Genomic DNA, 22,290 nt, shown 5'->3' on the forward strand with positions numbered 1-22,290 from the left:
TGCAGTTTCTATCCTGCCAGAGCACAGAGCACCTGCTGTGCTTGTGCTGGGCAGTTCTGCACAGATGGCAAGGAGAGGGCCGTGCACCACCTACCCTCAGGGCAGATCGGCAAAAGACACCACATAATGAACCCTCTGCTTCCTCTAAGAGGAAACAAAAGCTCATTTTTCCATCTCAGCCACTGAAGTACCCTGCTAACCTGATGGGAAAGATCTTAGCCTGACATCTCCTGGGCCTCCAACGAGCAGGCGGAGAGGTGTGATTTCAAAAATCTCCAGCTATTCACATTCAGTGGGACAGGGGAGAAAGGGGTGTGAGTGAAGGAGGAGTCAGGGGTGGGACACAGTCGATCCTTCTTCATTTAATCATGCTGTGTCTCCTCTCAGTACTGTACACAGCACAGCATTGCAGCTGGGAGAACAGAAGGTACAAGCATGTCCCAACAAAGACTCATCCGGCTGTCTACCCAGCGTCCTACCAGCGCTATCTACGTGCTAGGCACAGAAATCTCCATTGACGTACACAGGTAAGGACTGGGCACTTGAATATCCGCCGGGTTGCCAAGACCCCCGACTTTCCCCAATTGCTTTTGATTTTGTGGGTTTTTAACTGGTGTCACTGGTGAACAGGTGCTGCTCTCCAGTAAGGGGAGAGGGCAGAGAAGGGGTTAAAAAGAAGTAGTGAGGAAATCAGGTGGTTATAGGGATACTGGAAATGCTAGGAGGCAAGATTTCTGCAGTCCCACATCAGCTAGTGAATTGCTAAACAAGTGGAGGTGGCAGCATCTTCTATCAGCTTGCAACGGAGACGTGCTTGTTTCAAGTCTCAGATGTATAGTGGATGAAGCGCTGTACGGCTCCAGGAAAGCCCATACACATCAGGAAAGGACCCAGGCAGGCTGTTCTGCATGTCCAGGCTGTGAAAAAGCTTTGCCTGGGGTTAACTGCTTGCCCCCACAGCTCTGCACTGACATTGGTGTGTATGTTAGTGTTGAGTAAGAAGGGACTTGCCCAAGTCCTTGCACCCAGGCAGTAGGATGCAGGAATTAATGCCTCTAGTTTGTGCTGGGAGAATATGTAGAAAGCTCCAGAGACAAGGAAGCTGCCACTTCTAGGGATCTCTCCTAGTTAAACCTTGATTTATGCATAACTAGAAGTTATTGTTTTTGTTGTTGGGGTTTTTTTTGGGGGGGGGAGGGCAGTAGGGTCCGTCTCCCTGTATGTGTACGTGCCAAACCCAGCACTATGCGGTGGTGGTCCCAGATTACTAATTAGGACAACCTCTGCTGTCTGTGTCTTTTATTGTTATATAATAGTATATAAGGGTAGCATCTAGGGCTGAGAAGGAAAGGGGCAGGGGAAACCTATCAAGAGCTCTGTATCCAGTGTCCTAAGAAACCTGTATTCATGCAGAGGGTTGGACCAGAGGACCCTGAAGTCCCTTGTAACCCTCTGAGTCTAAGGCACAGAGTGATTCCAGGAAGAAGGTAAAATTACAATGAATGAACCGGGGATAAGGTTATAAGAACCGCACTCATGTCCCCATGGCTGGCAACCCACTACCTTTTACATGTACCCCGTTGTGTCCCCGTCCCTTGAAAACTGGGAGTTGCAGATGTGTCTCAACTGAGCGCTGAACTTCCTTGTTTAGGGCCCGGCTGCCTTTGCACTTGTACCCAGGGGGAGGACTCGATCCGTGCTCTGCCCTGTTTGCCTTAAGGTGTGAATGTTTGCTCAGGGCTGACGCAATCAATTTTATTCCATTCCTCACCCTAAGATGCATCACCAGTCCCGGAGAAGTGGGATTCAATGCCAGCTGCCTGGCAGGACACCAGAGGCTGGGCAATCAGGGGTCTGGCTACCATAACTTCCCCTTATCACGCAGAGGGTCAGCTCCCTGGCCAGATTTGAGCTTTGGTACCTTTGGTTTCAGGTCACCATGGCAAATCTAGCCCAGTCGGTGCAAAGCGGAGGGTGCTGGCTAAGTGCACTGCATTGCTGTCTGAGCACCGGAGGATAAAAGCCTCCTACTGCTACCCATCAGTGCAGTTGCCCCTTCAGCTTTGGTGGCAGCAGCCCAGATTTCAGAGCTGGCTGGGGGTCAAACCCCAGTGACAAAACCCAGTTTGGGAGGAAGAGCATTATATAGCTAGTGGCTGTTTGGTGGCCTGTTTTAGGGCTGCCTGACTGGCTGCAGGAGTCTTGTGGTCCCTGGGCTCCTGCTTGGCCCATGCTCCCCTTATTGCTCTGGGGGGTGGGTCTGGTCTCCCTCTCCCAGCTGCTTCTCCTACCCCCCGTGTCAGGTAATGGGTCAGTGCGATGCACAGCACAGGCAAGCAAAGGCAAGTCCTGGGCCACATGGGTGTATGGAGGGAAGTGGAAATGCAGTGCAGCGGGGCACCGTGTGCCTGCTCCATGAACCAGCCAGGCCCTGCTTTCCTTATCCAGTCTCATTCTGCATCCCTGGGTCCCCAGCCAGGCCGATCCCAGACCTTTCTCAACAGGTGCATCTATTTTAGCCAGCCACCACAGGCCCAGCTCAAATCGGGGCTCCTCGCCCAGTGCTGTACCTGCACAGCAAGAGGCTGCCTGTGGCTCAGTGTTTGCAGTCTGAGCAGACGAGAAGAGCCAGAGGGCAACTACTGCGATGTCATGGCTGAGTAACTCTCACGCAAGCAGGAAACACACAACTGCCAGTGGTTTTAGGCAGAGCCAGCCGTTGAACCGTGCCTCCTGAGTGCCATCACGCACCCTGAATACATCTTTCAAGTCCCAGCACAGCTCTGCAGACCTGGCATTTGCTCGCCTGACTTCTTTCTCCCTCTTTTAATCTGGCTTTAACTCCTTCTCTTCCCTGACTTCTCGTTCAGACGCCAGCAGAAAGCCTGCTTGGGTGCAGTCTGTGCCACCCCTGTACAAAAGGCTTTAAACAACTCTCTTTCCGTCACCACTCAGCCCTTCCCTATAGCTTTCCTTTTTCTGGGAGGATAAAGACTCCCCGAGCTCCTCTGCAGGCGGTCTGGTAGGACAGCAAGCAGCATTTGCAGACTATGCAGCTATGGCTACAAATCCCCTACAAGCAACTGGCTGGGTTTAAATCCTTTAGACAATGCAGAAGACAAGCTCCACCTGGGTTAGAAAGAGAAAGGGCAAAGGGTTTAAATTGCTGCTCCTTGTGTTTCCTTTCCTTTGGTTTACATAGCAATTACATAGCAGGGCTGTTGCTGACAGCGGTGCCCTGTGCTAATGCCCCAGCTCCAAGCATTAAGGCTTTATGTTCAGAGAAGGGCCAGGCTTGCTATTGATTATGCCATTATTTCAAGACCTTCTTGGCTCGTTCACTCAGATCTAATTGGCATTGCAGGCTCTTGCAAGTTGATTGCAACGTATGGTGTCTACTCAAAGTCCCAGCTCCTGGAGTCAGAGGATTAGGTGAGAAGGTCAGCTATGCACTGGGTTTTTGTTTTGTTTTTTAAATGAAAGTTTCTAGGCCTGATGGTTGCAGAGAGAAACCCCGAAGTTGTGCCTTAAGTGCACCTCCTGGCTGGGAAACCAGAAGGCAAAGGATTATTACCTTTTCAATCTTGTTATTTTTAAACCAAATCTCATGAGGTTTGCAGGCCTGGTCCCTGTTGCTGAAAGGCCTCTGCTACCACTGCTAGGTGCATAATGTCTGTGCATGCAGCAAGAAGCAAAATGGTAAACCCCACAAAGTTGGAGGGCAAAGTTTCCTACATGCCAATGGGGCAGCGCTAAGTCATAAATCAGAGAGAAGTAGGGCTGGAAGGGATTTCCAGAGGTCATCTAGTCCAACCCCCTGACCTGACTGCCTCCCTACCTGACCTGTCACCTCTGGGCACCAGATCTCAAGAGCCATCAGCATCAAATACCCAGGGATGGCTCTTGCATTCAGAGGATGGCATCTGTGCCTTGCCAAGTATGCAAGGCAGAAACCAAATCTCAGGAAGCAAGGTGTTGAAAGTGGGCACAATGGAAACTTGCAGCAATGAAGCAAGCAAACAGACGACTTCGTAACAGGGAAAAAACTTTGTTTAATCCCTGCCCGTCAGTGCCATGACGGTACATCAGGTGCTCTTAGTCACACTTAGTGTTTTGCTGCTCAATGCCTTGATTGATTGTGGATGGTGACTAATATTTAGCTATTGACTGTGCAATTTAATAAGTCTTCCGGGGGCTGGAAAAGCAGAAGACGGGCATGTACGAGTCGTTCCCATCCTCTGTCTTAAATGCATCTATCTAAGTCTAAATCTAAATCTAGCCATCCTCCCCAGTGCAGCTAGGAATCAGTAGGAAAGAAATCCTGATGAACAAGGCTTCTTCTCTGGGGATAATCCTTATAACAGGAAAGCAAAAAAAGGTAAAGGAAACACAACTCTCCACCCTGGGGTTCAGCTCAGTCCTGCAGGACCTGGGAGCAGATCCTCACCAGTCCAAGACCTCCCCTCCAGGCTGTGACCCACGCAAGGCAAATCCCTTGTTTGCTAGCTGCCGATCAAAGGCTGGCATGGTAGGATGTTGAACTCACGCAAGGGATCGATGCAGCCCTTTGCATGGGGGTTGTTCTCCGAGAGCTGTGCCTTTAGGACGCCCATCTCCCTCCTGACCTCATGCCGATGTTTGGCAGTACAAGCCTTGACTTGCCGGGTAGCCGGCACGGAGGAGCAGGACTGTCAGAAAATGAGTCTTGGATCACCCCGGTCCATCTTGTACCGGGAAGTTTCTTTCTACCCGTTTGCAACATCTTGCTTTCCAAAACGGCTTCCGCATGTGGCAAGGCGCAGAGCTCTTCTTACGGACACGGTGTTCCTGGCTGCTGGGCAGGCAGTAACCCTCACCCTGCCCACAGACACAACTCGGAGATGGCGACTAATGAGAGTGAGGACGAAACATAATTTCCTTGCGACAAACTGGGGCTGCTTAAGGTGACGTGCATGGCATTTCCCTATTGCCGTCCTAGTAAAAGAGCCTCGTGGGCTGCTTTTGTTTGGAAAGAAGGTTGAAAATGTGAGCGCCGGTCCACAAAGACTGATGTCGCCAGCCAAATCCACTCTGCCTCAGGGTGCATTTGGCTTTGAAATAGGTCCTGAGCTTTCATATAATGTGGATGCAGCACTGTCTTGGTTAATTATGGGCAAAGCATTCAGGGTCTCAGTTGCTCATCTGGAGGAGGTAGGTCACAGCACAGCCCTGTCTCAAGTGCTTGGATAATGCACTAAAGAGAGTGGGAGTGTATAAATACCTTACCTTACACTGTGGAGCTGTTTGAAGGTGTATAAATACCTTCCAATAAAGGAAAAAACATACTTTGTCTAGAGTCTTCCAAGCTGCTCTGGAAGCCAACGTGACTAGATGTAATTGGAGGTGAAAAGACACCAATGACATTAGAAAGCAAGCTGAGAGCAGAAAGCAGCAGGTTTATTAGTGGAATTAGCCACCTGCCATTTAGCAGAGTGAACATGGAGCATTGCCTTTCAACATCCTGCCATTGCATCCATGCCAAGGGGAATGGGGCCAAGCTGCTAGCTAAAACCTCTTCCGTATTTTTCATTTGGGGTTCAATGAACTGTTTGACCTGCCAAAAACCTTGATCTAAGCTGGGTGCAAGATAGCAGTAGAGGTGTAGATAGGTAGTAGACACAGTGCCAGGAGACGATGCACAAGAGTATCTAGTACCAGTTTGTAGGATTGGTGTAAATCCTTATCCATTGCCTATAGCTATGCCCTCGTACAGCAAACGTTCACCGTAAAATGTCAGGGAAAGAGCTGCCTACAGCCATGCCAAAAAACAAGTCAAATGAAATTAGCCTCCTTTATCAAGGAGGAGGCTCTCCTGCAGGTTATTGTGGGTGCCAGATGTTTCATAACAAAGTTCGGCTTGCTTCTGAAGTCCTTTGCTTAAAACAGGAGCAATCACATGGCCTGAGCCTATGGAAACCAGGTGATTTTCAAGGTGTTTCACAACTTCTGGCTCTGCCTCTAACGAAATTTCCATCTCAGCTCGGCCCCAAAAGATGCCATGTGGTTTGATGCCCAAGGAAGCCCTGGCGTCGACATCTACATTGTCCACACCCCTCAGCCTATGCAGATGCCAGCAAGCGAGCCCAGATGGCCCCTCGGTGCCGGAGCGGAGGTGGTGGTAACTATGGGAAGGCCAAGCGACGATGTCGATGACCATAAGGTGGGTTGGTCTTGCAAGGGAGAAGCATCTATATGGAGGAAGAAGAGGAAACTTCCTTGTGTGCCCGTGTTGTGAAGGCAGCTAACGGCATACTGGGCTGCATTAATAAGAGTTTCTTAATAGAAAGAAATGTTGATCTGGTTCTGAACCAGACAAAAGGGAGCTTAATGAGAGTCAGCTTTGGAGTTAATTGCTGCCTCTAGGCTAGCAAGGTCCTCCCCTCACCTGCAGCGTGCAGGTGTTTGGAGCCCTTGGGTATGAATGTTCCTGTTCGCCTCCTCGTTGGCTGGGGTAATATGAGCTGGAAGCCCATGTCATTGCAGCAAGCTGATCTTGTTGCTTTGTTCCAATGAATGCATTATTTTGATGTTGTTATCTTGACTGCACTCATTTCTGAGGAAGCAACACAGGGGTTGGAGGAGCCGACCCTCAGGGTCCCAGACACTCCTATGATGCTGTGACTCCACTGGGACCCATTGTGCTATGCAGTGAAGACCCATGAAACAGGAGACAGACCCAGCCTTGATGAGTTTATAGTCTAAATCAAGACAACAGGCTGGTTGGGATAAAAAGTGTGAATCCCCACTCTATAGAGATGGGATAGCACTAGGCCAGCTGACTGTGCCCATTCGGCGATAAGCAATAGTAGAAATGATGGTGTGCCGACAACAGCAGTGACTGGACAGCATCTTTGCAGGTTCGGATACTGTACTACGGGAAGGATGGGCAGACTATGTTGCAGAAAGCCATGCTGTACCTCACCTGTGTTGGTAAGCAGAACCGCAGTGCAATAAAATCTACCCGACAGAATAACTCCTTCTCTGGGATGGGGAGAGCGACAGCCCCATGTTGCCCTGTGGCAGTGTTGCCTGCAGAGGTATGCAGATGCCCACAATGCAGCATAAAAGGTTCCTTGCCCCGAGGGAAGATGGCTGGGTCCTGTTCATAGGTACCACTTGGGTTTTCTTTCTCTTGTGACATTGCAGAAGTGTCCCTGGAGGCTGACACGACTCGCAGTGGGACAGTGCAGAAGAAAGTAACAGATAAGGTAAGGACCGTTCATCTCTATACAGGGTCTTCGTAAAGTCCTGGTGCACTTTTAAACTTTAATAACTTAGGTTGTGCACCAGTACAAGAGAGCGCAATAGGCTGTGCAAGCTTCGAACCTGTCATCCCAGGGCTGCCCCACAGAGTTATGAGCATAAAGGATACAGCATGAGGAGAGGACGAGTCCCAGAAGCAAAAAAAAAACAACAACCTAACTTCAAGGATCCAAAAAAACTCAACCTCTGAACTATTTGAAATACTTAATATGACTCTTCCAACCACTAGCGATCATCCCTGAAAGGGGTTGGTGGCCCATGGCATGGCTATGGAGAGGTCTCCACAACCCTGTCTGTCCACACAGATGAGGTTCTCACCATTTCTTAAAAGTCTAGGAGTCCATGATTGAACACATTTTTCTGCTGGATCTAGTTTATCAACAGTTTGAGTTCAAGGGTCTCAATTATCTACATTCCCAGTGAAACTTGCTTAAATGAGAAATGAAGTAATTTTGATGCCAAAAAGTTGGGTTCTTGGCCCCTATGGTGGAATTCAAAACACTGGATGCAGATCTTTGGGAGACCTGGGGGTGGGCAAGATGGAGATGCACATCTGGATTTTGCAAGGCTTCCAGCTGCTGGGCGAGTCATACTTTCTGTGGGGCGAGTTGCATCACGGGGATGTCTTTTTGGCTTTCACTACTGTGGTTGCAGGTGAAAGCATTTGGGTCCGGGCCTCTGCTCTCTTAGTTTTCTTATCTGCTCTTAGTTTGCTTTTTGGTTTGCTTCTCCAGAGAAATTGGACTTGGGGGCCAGGTGGGCAAGGAGCCGTTTTGCTGGTGAACTGTGACAAGGATGACCCAACGTCTAAGACCATGGACAATAAGGATCAGCGCGTGCAAACTTATAAAGGTATTTTGCTGGGGAGGTGAAGGGTGGCAACACCAAACATGACTCCCAGCAAGGTCTACAGGCTCCTCTTAAAGCCAGGTTTAGTTTTTCACCATTTGCTGCCATTAGGGCTCTCTTGGAAATACCCCAGGGAACTCTTTATCTGCTTCAGGCATTTCTGTGAGATCATAAGAACACCATAAGGATGTGAAAAGTGTTAGACCTGTAACCCTTCATTTGAAGCCACTCAACTAGTGACCTACTGGCAGTTCAATAAGAACGTCCCAGGTTGAGCTAAGTGTCAACTAGCAGACGCTCTCCATTTCAGCGAAGCCAGCTGTTAGCTGCCTTTTGTGCAAGCCCCTGTTCAGATATACAGGGGCTGACTGCACATTTTGATGCAGCCAATCTAAAGGCATAAATGCCAGGAGCATTTAGTAGGGGAATTTCATAGCTACACACACTCCGTATCCTCCTTTCCTGTGCACCCAACTGCTTCTAGTTTTGAGTGGTCAGGAGTCCCGTCTGATCTTCAGCTCTCTGGGAAACAAGAAGCATATGGATTAACAATGGAGCTTGTAGCTGTTCCTAACCCACATCACACAGCTCCCCAAGAGGGAACACAGCATCGGCTTGCGGGGAAGAAAGAAAAACATTGATCCAGCGTTTTGAGCTCACAACTACATATGACTTCAATTTTTCTCCTGTAGGAACAGTCCCAGCAAAAGCAAAATTCCCCTTTTTGGCAATCACGACTTATAGTAGAGACAACATCTTATTAGACCAACAAGACTTTTGCAAAAGAAGTCTTTTTTTGCAAGCTTTTGGGCACAAATACCCTTCAACAGGCACAGAAAAGATAGTAAGAGTTCTGGATACCTCCCCCTTTTTGGTGCCCTCAATGCACGCGTGATAAGCCCCCGGAGATACTAGATAGAGCAACTGAAGTTGCACCTTAAAAAGAACATCGCTCAGCACTTACAGCATTTCTGGAGCTGTTTGAAGACAAAATTACAATATAGGAAAATTAAAAGCAACTCAAGGCAGACAAATTTTAAATTCCTGGTTTGAAAGGAGCCCGTTTTGCTACTCATATTCTCACTCTATATTGTAGCTGGTCGAGAAACCATTTGGATGAAACACGTGTCTTTTGATTTGTTGGAGCTCGTGTAGAAGGACGCAGACAGTGCAGCCCCCAGATCCAGGGAGGTCAATGGACTAAGGTTGATATGCTGTAGCTGAGCTGCTGGCCTCCTATGTGTTTATCTGAATTCAACATTCAGTTCCCGAGGTTTTGCTGGGACGAATCCAAAAGCTGTCACTTCTTAATTAGACTTATTCTTTTCTCCTTGATCTGCTTTCATGCTCAGACCTCAGGGACATGTCACTCATGGTCTTGAGAACTCGGGGCCCGGGTGCAGTTTTTGCCAATCACAAGTTGGTTCTTCACGTTTCTGGGTCTGACGCTGATAAAGTAGGAGTCTTCTATGCTCACAGTGAGTACTCAGCCTTTCTTGGGCTGCCCTTGCCCCGAAATGAAAGACCCAATGCAATATGCTTTGAGAGCCTACGTTTCTCTCCACCGTAGCTCTGTGCCCAGTCCATCAGCTATACTAAAGCAACATACCACACCCCAAATGGGACAGGGTGGGAGTTAGGTGGGTTCGCCTATCTAGTCGAAAGAGCTTCCCCTCTCTCCTCCATGGGGGTTGGTTTAATAGGAGCAGGAACAAGATGTCAATCTGCAGCGAGATGAGCTGTGCCATTGCCAGGGCTTCACTCCCAGAGGTCAGTGCCCTGCATCCGAGTGCAGCCCCGCAGCCTTTACACCTATGCCCCAGCCTGGCAAACACTTACGCAACTTGATGGTGCGTTTTGCTAAGAGGTTGGACAGTGCATTTGCATGGCATGGTTTGGATGGAGATGTTCCTGCTTCAGGCAGGGGCTTTGACTAAATGACCTATGGAGGTCCCTTCCAGCCCTATACATCTATGATTCAAAGTGTTTCCATCCAAGCCTGACAGTTCTCCATGGGTTTAGAAGGGATGTCTTAGTGCAAGGGTGTTTGCTCTTTCCAGTGGGAAGCAGTGGTCTCACCCAAGGTCTGGAGGGAGTGCAAAGGTCAGCTTTGCACCCCAGTACCCTCCTGCCCCACAGCTGAGGGTCTTGGCCAGAACACAGCCCAGATGAGGCAATTCAGCAGTCAAGTCTCTCTGAAGCCCAATAGCTGGTGGGCCCCAGGAGGAGATCCTGGAAGCTTGACCTGTGGACGATGGGTACGGCTGGGTGACTTCTGCATAGGATGCGCAGAGCGGTTCCCCCAAAACTTACAGCTCAGTCTTTCCTTCTTAGGCAACGAACTGGTTGAGCAGCACACGCACATCCTAGGACCAAAGAAGCTCTTCTATGTGGTGGAGCATGCCCTCGGCGAGGAGGAGCACACGTTCTACGTGGAGGGGTTGGCCTTCCCAGATGCCGACTTTTCCGGGCTGGTTTCCTTGCACGCCACAATGCTGGATACCTCACTCAAGGTACAATAAACTGACGTGCAGACTAGGTCTGTATGTCCAGGCTGGACTGAATGGAGCTTCTGCAATGGCTATGGCTTTAAAGATGCAACTACACCCCTGCATGCGTCATTGAGTACTATTGCATTACATTTGTGCATGGCTCATGGGCATCTAGGATTGAACCTACAACCTCTGGATGTTAAAACATGAGCTTCTGACTCAACTGAAATACTCCCCAAGGTCAGGGTCAGCCAACGCTCATCTGCTTCTGTGGTAGATGGACCACACACATGCACACAAGAGAGGACAAAGTGATACAGGGAGTGGAGGGTGGGATTACAATCATGGGTGGTGAGAAACTTGTGGCTCCTTCCCCTGATCTCTCCCAAATGCTGAGACCATGCACCAGTTGAGGTTGAGGGTTTTCCAGCTGCTGCTGGGCCCTTGCTCCCAGCCTGCCAGCGGGTATTGGCATAGCCCAAGAGGAAAAGCTGCTCCTGCGGCGGCTCACTGAAGGGTGCAGGGGAGAAGAAACAGAAACTAGTTATTAACCAGAATAGACCCCAACCCCCGTCTAATCTGCTTTTCTCCCAGTGCCCATAAAATAGCCAGTGTGAATGTGGTGCCCCGCATCAACAGCCAAGCAGGGTAGGTAAGCATGGTCTCGCTTGTGCTATGCTTTCCCAGTTAGCACGGTCTCCATGGTCCATTAGGATTAACTACTTTCGATAGCTTCCTAAGCAAGGCTACTGCAGAAGGAGGAAGGTGGCAGCTGTGACAGTTTGGAGATGCATTAGGAAGGGATCCAGAAAGGACAATAAAGTTGGTGATACGTACTAGAGCTCAAGGGATGAAATGAGGAGGGAGACTGAGGATGCCTAGGACATATGGTGAACAGTGACCTAGAACCAATGGCTGGAAGATGAACCAAGCTCTGAAGCTCACACCAAACAGAAAGTCCCCCAACGGCTCCTGAGCTGGCAGATGAAATCCAAAAATATATTAAATAAACCCACTAGAGCCAGCCAGTGGAGTCCTCATTCTTGCCAAAATGACAGAAATATTGCTTTAGCATTAGAAGTCATTGGGCCAGCCCTTGTTGTGGGGCCATTACACTGGAAGGGGACGGCTAGACCTGAACCTCCCCTACCTCCAGGCAGAGGTTTTAAATCTTCCTGCAAGAGGCTTTAAACTACAGTGAGCGAGCAGAGTCTGCACCAGGGAGCAGAACTAAGAGGGATGCAAGTCCCCACGACAGCCAGCGTGGAGGAGGTGGCAGAGGACAAATGCAAGCAGGCATCTTTCACTTGCTCCAGGTATTTGGAGGCTTGACTCTTCCCTTGTCTGTCTGCACTTTGCTCCCTTAATAGAGTCTCCCCGAGACCCCGATTTTCACAGACACTGTTGTTTTCCGCGTGGCTCCCTGGATAATGACCCCCAACACTCTGCAGCCCCTGGAGATCTACGTCTGCAGGTGAGGGCAGGAAAGGACAATTACTGTGGGGGGTGGGGGCAGCTTTTTACAATCAAGGTCCAATCCTGCCAGGGGCCGAGCCCTCTGCTGTCAGTCCAGCAAAGCGTTTAAAATGCTTACGCTCGAGAGGGGAGGAATCCTATTGGCATCAAGTCACTCTGTCGTCTCTCCAGAGCAGACTGGATAGGAAGAAGCATCCTGAAGAGAAAGCTTCTGCGGGGATGATGATCCTGACCTCCCGTTGCAAAGCACTTTAAGACCAACAGATGCAAAGTGCTAGATAAGAGCAGGGTGCAATTGGTACAACTAGGCTGGGACTTCTTGGGTTCAATTTGGGTAGACCTTAAATGATCAGGAGCTTTCCCTGGAAATGCTTGACTTCAGCCTAGCTAGTCCCTCATGCCCAGCCTTAGGGTCATAGAAAATGAGGGTTGAAGGGACTCAGGAGGTCACATCTAGTGCAACCCCCTGCTCAAAGCAGGACCAGCCTCAGCAACATCATCCCAGCCACAGCTTTGTCTTGTCAGGTCTTAACCTCCAAGGATGGAGACTCCACCACCTCTCTGGGTATCTTGTTCCAGTGTTTTATTATCCTCCTAGTGAGAAACTTTTCCTTAATATCCAGCCTCAACCTCCCTTGCTGCAGCTTGAGCCCATTGCTCCTTTGGTCATCTGCACCACTGAGAACAGCCCAGCTCCATCCCCCTGTAGGGAGTTGAAGGCTGCTATTAAATCGCCCCTTGGTCTTCTCTTCTCCAGACTAAATCAGCCCAGTTCCCTCAGCATCTTCTCATAAGAGAACCATTTTCATTGCCCTCCCCTGGACTATCTCCAGTGTGTCCACATCCTTTCTGCAGTGGGGGGCCTGAAACTGGACACAGGACTCCAGATGTGGCCTCCCCAGTGCTGAACAGAGGGGAAGAATCACTTCTGTGTCTCAAGGTTGTCCAGAGAAGGGCAAGGACAGGCTTTGCCGAGGGGCCCAACTAGCCAGGGATAGGTGGAGAAGCTCAATGAAACAAAAATATTCCCTCCCAACTCACAAAAAGAGGTGTTTGACTATGGTGGTGCAGGAAACCTCCTGGATTACTAGTGGATTAATGAGGCATGCCCAATTAGTGCCCCACTGTTTGACTCGAGCCTGTTGGGGAAGTTCCCAAGTTTACTGGGGGGCGGGGAACAAGAAAGAAAAAAAGTCTTTCCTTAGTCCCGGCCTCACTTGCTCCCCGCTCCTTTCCAGTTTCAGTGACAACACCGATTTTGTCGAGGCCATAAGCAACCTTGCCCAGAAAACCAGGTGCAAGCTGACCATCTGCCCAGAGCTGGAGAACCAGAACGACAGCTGGATCCAGGTACCACCACGTGGGCTGGGGAAGCCGGACACAACTAGGTCTCGAGAAGCCATGTTATGCTTGGGCACAAAGTCCCCACGGACCGATCTGGCAACATTTGGTGCCCCTTCATACAGACGTCAGTAATCCTGTACGATGCAAAGCCAGGGGGAATTAGAAGCCTAAATCTCTGACATGCCACGCTGCGTTAGCAGTGCTCCGAAAGGAAACCGTGACATTCAAAGCCAGAAAAGTGAAATATGATGAATGTAGCTCTAAAAATAAGCTGGCCTCTGTGCTGAAGGGAAGAGCAGGTCTATTCTCTGAGCCGCCAAGACAGGGGCTGTTAGGGATGGCACAAAGGGGAAAGTCCAAAGCCCAGTGAAATCAAAGGGAGTGGGTTTTGGTTCATGTCCTGTATTGGCTTACATAGTAATTTTGCTCCTCTCTGGTAGGACGAGATGGAATTTGGCTACGTGCAGGCACCCCATAAGACATTCCCTGTGGTCTTCGACTCTCCCAGAAACGGGGGGCTGAAGGGCTTCCCCAAGAGCATCTTGGTAGGTGACTTGCCTATTGCTTTCAGCCCTGAACATCGCTGGCAGCTTCCTGACATCTAGAGATGCAGCCAGTGGCTTTGAAGGGTCTGCAATTAACGCTAGACTCAAATGCTGCTGATGCAAGCAGGTGTTCAGAGCTGATTTTCTTTAGAAAACTCCCTCAACCTGTGTTCGTCCCAGCTCCAAGTCCACCGCCTGCCCTCTATGCTATGGTGCGTCTCACATAGCCACGCTGGACTGCACATTTAGCACCCAAACCAGATGCCTGGCATTGCAACCGCTTCTGCTACGGCCTGATGAAATGTATCCCTAGGGAGCAATGCTGGCCCAAGACCTTGGCACCACAAGTCCTGTTTGGATGGCAGCAAATTGGTGATCTAATTTTGTTGTTGTCTTAGGAAGGGGGCAGAGGAACTAATTAAGTCTTATTCCCTGCAAGGGCCCTGATTTTGGCTATGTGACTCGAGAACCTCTGAGGAAGGGAATTTCTAGCCTGGACTCCTTTGGAAACCTTGAAGTCAGCCCTCCCGTGAAGGTCAAAGGGAAGGAATATCCTTTGGGGAGGATCCTTATTGGAAGCAGCTTCCCCAGGTGAGAGGAGCGAGGGTGATTTTGAATGGTGGATGCGGATGTGGCAATGGGACAAAGTTTCACTTGCTATAGTGTGGAAAGGTGCATCAGTGCAGAGGGAGCTCTAGATCCTCTGTGTAGAGATGCCTGTAGGAAGCGATACAACCTATTATATTGCTTGTAGGAAGCAATATAACCTACCAATATAACCCCAGAGAGTACCAAATTGCTCATTCAGCTGTAAATAATATTCTTTCCTATATCTAGTGCTATAGTGTAACACTTAATACCTCCAAAAACTGCCTTCCATGAGCATCTAGGAGCTCAGCTCTGGACCAGAGCCCCATGGTACTAAGCAACAAGATGCTCCTTTCCTCAAGAGCCTGCAAAAGTACCTGCACCACCTTTATTCACAGATACTGCCACAGAGTATTGTCACTTAATTGAACCACCTAATCCACCTCTTAGTGGACATCCCTTATTTGATGTCCTGTAACCGGTATCCGCAACAGCTGTTATGAAATATCTGATGAGCCGAAAAGCATGTGTTCAATAAGGATGTCAAGGCTCAGCCCTTTGAGGACCAATCTAATCTGGTACCTGTGTTACTTTTTTCTCTCTGTGCGGATGCAATTTATCACTACAAACATTGGGGGCAGAAGCATCGATCGTCAGCATCATTTACTGATCCTTGAGCTCTGTACGGCAGTGCCACAGAACAGCTCAGCATCTCAGGGAGCCCCTTTTAGCACCCGAGGGGGGTACCTGGCCTTTCAGCCAAGTCCTTCACAAGCTGCACACCTGCCCACGTCCTTTGGAAGTTGCGCACCTGCCCCATCTCTCCAGAGCAGCTCCTCAGTCCCACTCTTTGTAGACAGCAGCGGCTCCCAGGTGCCCCCCAGACTGTTAACAAAACTCAACAACTAAAGTGCAGCTTATCTCAGACTCATTTCTACAGTGCTGCAGGCTCCTGCCCCACAGGGTTACTTCTCTGGAACTTCTTTACAAGGCCCGAGGCCACAGGCACAAGCTGCACTCCCGTCCCACATATGCAGTTCCTTTAGCTACAACCGAGCTGGTGCCAGGTGAAGGCAGCAGGGCAGGATCCTCACTGTGCCCTGCTTTTACACCATCTGCTACCTCCCCACCCCTGGTCTGTATTTGAGGGGGACAAGTGCTGCCCCACCCCATTCCTCCAGCAACTCTCACCCCAATGACTGGAGCCACATCCACCTGTTCCCCCACCCTGGCCGCCCCGGTTAGCTGGGAGGAGCACGGGGCTGAAAGATGCAGCCCTTATATTTGCACAGGCATGAAGCAGAGCATGCTACTGGGAGCATTCCCACTGCTGCCTTGGGCTCTCTATTCCCCTCATCCTCCTAATCAGCTCTTCCATGCACCTGTTGCAGCTTCAGTCATCAGCATGCTACTCACCTGTGCTGAGAGAAGGTGCCCAGGATCCTAGCCAGGTCTCTCCAGGGCCTTGCAATTCCTTTCCTTGCAGGAGCAGGGGTCCCAGCACCTGAGTTCGGCTCCATCTGCCTTGCATATAGACTGTCGCTAACCAGAGTTTGCGTTTGCTTCTTCCCTTTTTGTGGCTAGGGTTGGTGGCAGGAGGATGACCAAGGTCGTCAGGGACTTCCTCTATGCCCAGAGGGTGCAGGCCCCGGTGGAGCTCTTCTCAGACTGGCTCTTGGTGGGGCACGTGGATGAGTTCCTGAGCTTTGTCCCGGCCCACGACAGACAGGTACTGGTACCCCAGCCTCCACACCCTCTCCGTAAGCCTGCATCAGGACTGTGCCAGGCCCCAGGCAAGCTACGATGTGGCTCGGCTTTAACCTCCAAAGCTCTGTGAGCCCTGCAGCAGCCTGGCTCTTGGTCTGGGAGTAGGGTATCTATCCAAGCATGGGCTGGGTGTTTTTTCTCTAAATGCAAGGGCAAGGGAGAGCCACCGGACAAAGCTTTGAACTCTGCTGACCACTCAAGGGGTACAGGGGAAGGGCATGGCTTTATCATGGCAATGAGACCACAGACTTGAAGAAACTACCTGGCATGAGGCACCTGCCTCTCAATCAGATGGCAAAATAACATAGAGGAACATGGGAGATGCATTTCCACCAGCAAAGAAGGGGATTGGGAGCCCTTTGCGTTACAGCTCCCATGGCACCATTTGCACTCAGAAGCAGGCTGCCGAGTTGTTTCTCTGACTTCCCCACCCCCCTTCATCTCTGCAAGGACATTCATAGAAGATTGCCCTGATGATGTCTTAGCCTTTCTTGTGAGCACCAGAGCAGAGAAACGGGGGGAAGCTGGGTGTAACCAACCAGAGAAAGCATTTTGTTTGCCCAGTAAGGAATCTGAGGTAGAGCGCTTGGCTTATCACAGAGACGAGGATATTTTAAGGGGTGACCATATAATCCCAGAAAATGAGGGTGTGAAGGGACCCCAGGAGGTCACCTCTATTCCAACCCCCTGCTCAAAGCAGGACCAGCCCCAACTACATCATCCCAGCCAAGGCTTTGTCTAGCCGGGTCCTGAAAACCTTCAAGGATGGAGACTCCCCAACCTTTCTGAGGAACCTGTTCCAGTGCTTTACTACCCTCCTAGGTCTTTCCAACCTAATACCCAACCTAAATATCCAACTTAATATAATAATATCCAACCTAAACCTCCCTTGCTGCAGCTTGAGCCCATTGCATCTTGTCTTGTCACCTGCCCCCACTGAGACCAGCCCAGCTCCATCCTCTTTGCAGCCCCCCGGCAGGGAGCTGAAGGCTGCTATTCAATCCCTCCGTCTTCTTCTGCAGACTACACAAGCCCAGTTCCCTCAGCCTCTCCTCACCAGTCATGTGCCCCAGCCCCACAACCATTTTCACTGCCCCCCACTAGCCTCTCTCCCTACTGCTAGGACTCCAGTTGCTCCAGAGCACGTGTGGAATAAGGCTGCTAATCTGGGGTGCTTGTACACATGCCGAGTTTTCAAAAGGATGGCAAGTGAGGGTTCAGACAGGGGAACCTGAGCCAGACCTGACACTGAACTGACTTGTCTCTCTTGTCAGGGATTTCGGCTCCTCTTAGCCAGTCCCAGCGCCTGTTACAAGCTCCTCAAAGAAAAGCAAGAAGAGGGCCATGGAAAGGCCCAGATGTTTGAAGGTAGGATGGCGCAGCTTCACGTATGATAATAAACCACCCAAAGATTTCAACCTTTTGTGAGCAGGGCTGTACCGCAAGGCTGTGTAATGGGCACAGAGGGGTTGTGTGTGGCTGGCTATAAAGCAGTTTGGATAGAAAATTGGATTCTGTTCAATTTTGGAATAGGAACATTTTCTCCAGAAACCCAAACTGGAACAAAACCTTTAGTTCCCCACAGTTCTTGTGGGAAAGGGTGAGGGGCTGGGAGCTAAACCTGGACAAAAGTGAATAAAAATTGAGGCATTTATTCTATTGGACATCCCCAGGGAAACCTTTGTGTGCATCAACCCCTGAGTGTGAGTTATAGGTTCCCCACTCACAAAGGCTACAGACCCTCTTGTCTAAGTTGTGCACAAGTTATATGTATGGCCCTGTTTTAGTGCCTGACTTCTCATTCATTTCTTCTTGGGTGATTCTTCCCCTTTGATTGCAGGCCTAGAGAATGTTCCCAAGAAAACTATAGAAGAAATTCTAGCCGATGAAACCCTCAGGAAGGAAAACGATTACTTTCAGGTACAGACATGAGACAAACATAGGGGAAGACGTCAGCAAGGCTGCTACCAGGCTGAAAGCAGATGGAGACTGTTGTGGACTAGAGCGAGATCTCCATTATTCGAAATACATGCAGTGAAACTCCAAACTGGACTTGTGATTTGGGGGGGTTTGTCATGTAAATGGGCTTGTTGTGAATCAAGACACACCTATGCTGTGCTCCCAGAAGAATAAGTGAAAATGGGTCATTTGCAGAGGGCAGGAAAGGTGCCTCTACAGCATCTCTATGGTCCTAGCTCTGTTCAAGGCAGGACTCTCTCTCTCCAGACCTCATGTGCCACATCTGCACTTAAAAATGTCCAGTGGGGGTTATTCCACAATACGCCTTTGCTGATCTTCCTTGTCCTAGGGCAGTCTAGAAAAGGTGCAGTTTCTTTCCCTTCTGTAATTCCTTCCTCCCTCTGCAGAGTTGTATCGACTGGAACAGGGACATCCTGAGACAGGAGCTCGGCCTGAGTCCGAAAGACATCATTGATATTCCACAGCTCTTCAATATGAAGGATAACCAAGCTGAGGCCTATTTCCCAAACATGGTAAGGAAACTGGGGGCTGGGGTGTCTGACCCCACAGACTGGCCACTGAAAAAAAAATGGATTAAACTTTGCCAAAGACAAAACCCATCTTCATTGCAATGGGGAGCCCATCTTCCCAGACAGGTCCTGGTCTCAGCGGATATCCCCTTTAACAGTGCTGCCAAATCTCATGATTTTTTTTATTCCATTCTTGCAATACTCCAATTGTCTTTGTAAAGACTCAGCTGCTGGAGTCAAGTGAACACCCCAGGGATATCTGCTTGTACTTAATGTCTCTAGCTCTTATGTATGTGGAGGAAAACTAGCAAATCTGAAGTACCATTATAGCTTACAAGTGAGGAGCAAATCATATTTATTTAAAACACACACAAACTATATATAAAACAAAGCCATGATAAAATTATGTAACTGTTTATGATGGCTTTGTTTTAAGGAAAGGGGGGCTTGTGATCTTTCAACACTTAGCTGTCCATTGCCTTAAGAAATAATACCTGCCTCTGATGTCCTGCTTTTCACTGGCAGCTTTCAGTGCTCTCCAACTCATTATCATCATTCCCATTTTACAGATAGGGACACCAAGGCCCTAAACCTTGGCTGCTAGGCACCACACTAGTAAGCTGGTTTGAGAATGATGTGACAGTTAAAACTGGATCCTAAATGGTGCTGTACAACCCATCCGTGAAGAGTGGTGCCTCATATCTCAGCACAGCAAAATTATCTTCTCTCTGAGGTCTCAGCAGATGACTAGATCCTCAGTTTCCACTACCTGTAGTCTATTTTCCATAAGAACGGTGACAGTATCCTCTACTTGATGACAAAGCCCAATCTAACTGGCTCAGGCAAGACCAGGCAACCAAATCCTATTTTACATCAGTTAGGAACCGTAAAAACTGCCCTGGTTGCTGCTCCCAGCTGCTGAGTTGTAATTTAACAACTAAACTGCATTGCTTCCCTGACGTTACCTTTTCCAAGGAGACAACACGCTAGCCTTTAAAAAAATCTCAGTCCTGGAGAGTAGTTCAAGCCAAACTCCAGGGTGTTTGCTGCCTGGTGGACTGGAGATGGATGAATTGCACCAGGCTGGATGTCCTCGCAGGCATCCTTGGTACAGGGAGCCTTGTCTCTCTTCCAGCACAATAGTTATACATTTACCAGCGCTTATGACCTGTTCAGGCATCATGTCGAGGTGCATGTTCATCCTTTCCCGGTCTCTCCCGGCTGCAGGTGAACACGATAGTCTTGGGGAAGGACCTGGGCATCCCCAAGCCTTTCGGGCCCATCATCAATGGGCAGTGCTGCCTGGAAGAGAAGGTCCGCTCCCTGCTGGAGCCGCTGGGCCTGACCTGCACCTTCATCAATGACTATTTCACCTACCACGAGTGGCAAGGGGAAGTCCACTGCGGCACCAACGTCCTCCGTAAACCCTTCTCCTTCAAGTGGTGGAACATGATCCCCTGAGCAGGGGGCATTTAAATGCTGACCTGCTCTCAGCACTTTACGAGGGAGCGGAAGATCAACTCACATTTTCCAAGAGTTTGCTTCACCCAGAGCCAGATTTGTACTTATAGTTAAAAATACCACTTTCTACGGGAGCCCAGGGGTTACAGACCCTGCTGTGAAACCCCCAGCTACTCCTGAGCCTGCTGCCTTTCATCCCAACTGTGCTGCACACGTCGGGCACCTGAAATCACTCCCAGCCAGCTGCCTGATTGTCCCCTTCCTAGACTTACTACCTCCCACCAGTTTGTCTTGTCATGGAAACTCATGAGATCTTGGACCTTTAAAATCGGGTGCGATCTCATTTATTATCACTAATTCAGTGCCTTGGTTTGCGGCATAGTATCAGACTAGCTTACTTGTAATCGTTCTCATATGCAAAATAGAAAAGCATTATTAGCCCCACTTTACTGATGAGGAAACTGAGGCTCAGGTTCTCAAAGCTGTCAAGGTGCCCTTGGCTCTTGAGGACCTGCGTCTTAGCGAGTTCCCGAGTCTCGCAGGCAACAGGCCAGACTCAGAAACTAAATAAAATGTCGTGTCCCGGTTCAGCCGTCCGACTGGGGGACTTTCCTTTCATTTTGTTGCAACTCTCAAGGCGTCGTCTTGCTACGGGTTGGAGTGAAACCAAAATATTTCACAGAAGTAGGGCTGCCAGGTGCTCCTACGCTCTTCCACCGGGTGGTTAAGCTACCAGCCTGGGACGAGGAAGATGCAGGTTCAATGCCGTTGTCCGTTTCAAAGCAGGTTTTCACTTCAAATCACGCAGATTCAGCACAGCCCCTGTCTCCCACATGCCAAGCCAGTGACCTACTACCAGCAACTTCTTGCCTCCCTCAGTCCCTCCCCACTTTTTTTTTAGCTTTTGCAAAACAGCCAAATTGCTTGAAATGGGCCCATGCTGCAAGCCGACACTTCTGCTACCAAAAGGTATGTTCAGGGGAGCCCTGACATCGGCACCCGATTTTTCACCCTCGTTGCTCCATGAACAGCCTTTAAGAGCTGCGATTATTCAAGCGTGGTCTTAGCACAAATATGAAGCTTTAAAAATCATTTTTATCATGAAGAACTCTGTTGGTCCTTAGGGCTGCTGCTCTGTTTTGATGTTGCTGCTTTTCCCAACTTGGAGGCCTGGCACTGTTATTTCTCAACCGCAGATTTGAATCTAGGGGGTGGAAATCTCTGTTTGGCCAGAAGAGCGCTGAGCTGCTGGCAGCTGACTACTGAGAAGTATTATGTTAAGTCTGAGAGCTCTCATGTCACCATGCACTTAAGCTTTGAAAAGCAAACGCTTTTCACTGCCAAGCCATAGATACTAGTCAGCCTCCAGCTCCTTAAAAAATTGCAGCTCATCTTCCTTGTCTTTGCCAAGGGGAAAGAGGGGTGCTCTTACCTGTGCCAGCCGGCCGACAGGTCAGTTCTAGTGACAATTAGGACCTTTCCCATACAGCACAATTCATCTTCATAGAGCACTGGGATGGGGTAGCAGAGGGGTGTGTGCATAATTAAGCCCTCTTGTTCTCTGGTTGCGCTCGGCAAGAATAAGGGATTTAATATAAGAGCTACCGGTCCTTGAAAGTGTCCAGAAAACAGCACAGGATGTCTTGGATGGACTGCAGGGCTGTGCAACACAAACAGCAAGTGCCTTGGACCCGATTCCCCTCGGACGCTCCTTTTGATCCTTCAGCTGGTGAATCCTGATTTACATCAACAGAAGGAAAGACTCCCTCCCTCCCCCATGCATTTTGGAAGAGACTTGAGAGAGGAAACTGGGTTGTTGGTTGTAGCTGTGTTGGTCTAAGGACACAGGCAGGCCAGGTTCTTCGGGTAGATGTGATCCCTTTTATTAGAGTAACTGAGTAGTTGGAAAAAAGTTCTTAGCAAGCTAGACTCCCTATGCCTGGGAAAGGAAAGATGCTGTTGATGATGCACTGCTGC

At 49.5% G+C, this 22,290-nt stretch overlaps 1 protein-coding gene across 1 annotated transcript; it reads left to right on the forward strand.

Annotated features, from left to right (window-relative positions):
• Window positions 1-369: 369 nt before the first annotated feature.
• LOC109314345 (protein-arginine deiminase type-3-like) lies at window positions 370-20,910 on the forward strand. Its single transcript, XM_019541471.1, has 16 exons — window positions 370-527; window positions 6,019-6,199; window positions 6,897-6,969; window positions 7,186-7,247; window positions 8,037-8,154; window positions 9,504-9,629; window positions 10,486-10,664; window positions 12,014-12,117; window positions 13,358-13,469; window positions 13,904-14,008; window positions 14,448-14,599; window positions 16,181-16,325; window positions 17,638-17,731; window positions 18,204-18,283; window positions 18,730-18,855; window positions 20,080-20,910. Exons 1-16 carry the CDS (start codon window positions 436-438, stop codon window positions 20,311-20,313), a joined length of 1,983 nt encoding a protein of 660 aa, XP_019397016.1. The 5' UTR covers window positions 370-435; the 3' UTR covers window positions 20,314-20,910.
• The last annotated feature ends 1,380 nt before the right edge of the window (window positions 20,911-22,290 follow it).

This window comes from Crocodylus porosus, unplaced genomic scaffold (assembly GCF_001723895.1).
Source record: "Crocodylus porosus isolate Cpor-Errol unplaced genomic scaffold, CroPor_comp1, whole genome shotgun sequence".
In the NCBI taxonomy this organism is placed as follows: Eukaryota; Metazoa; Chordata; order Crocodylia; family Crocodylidae; genus Crocodylus; species Crocodylus porosus.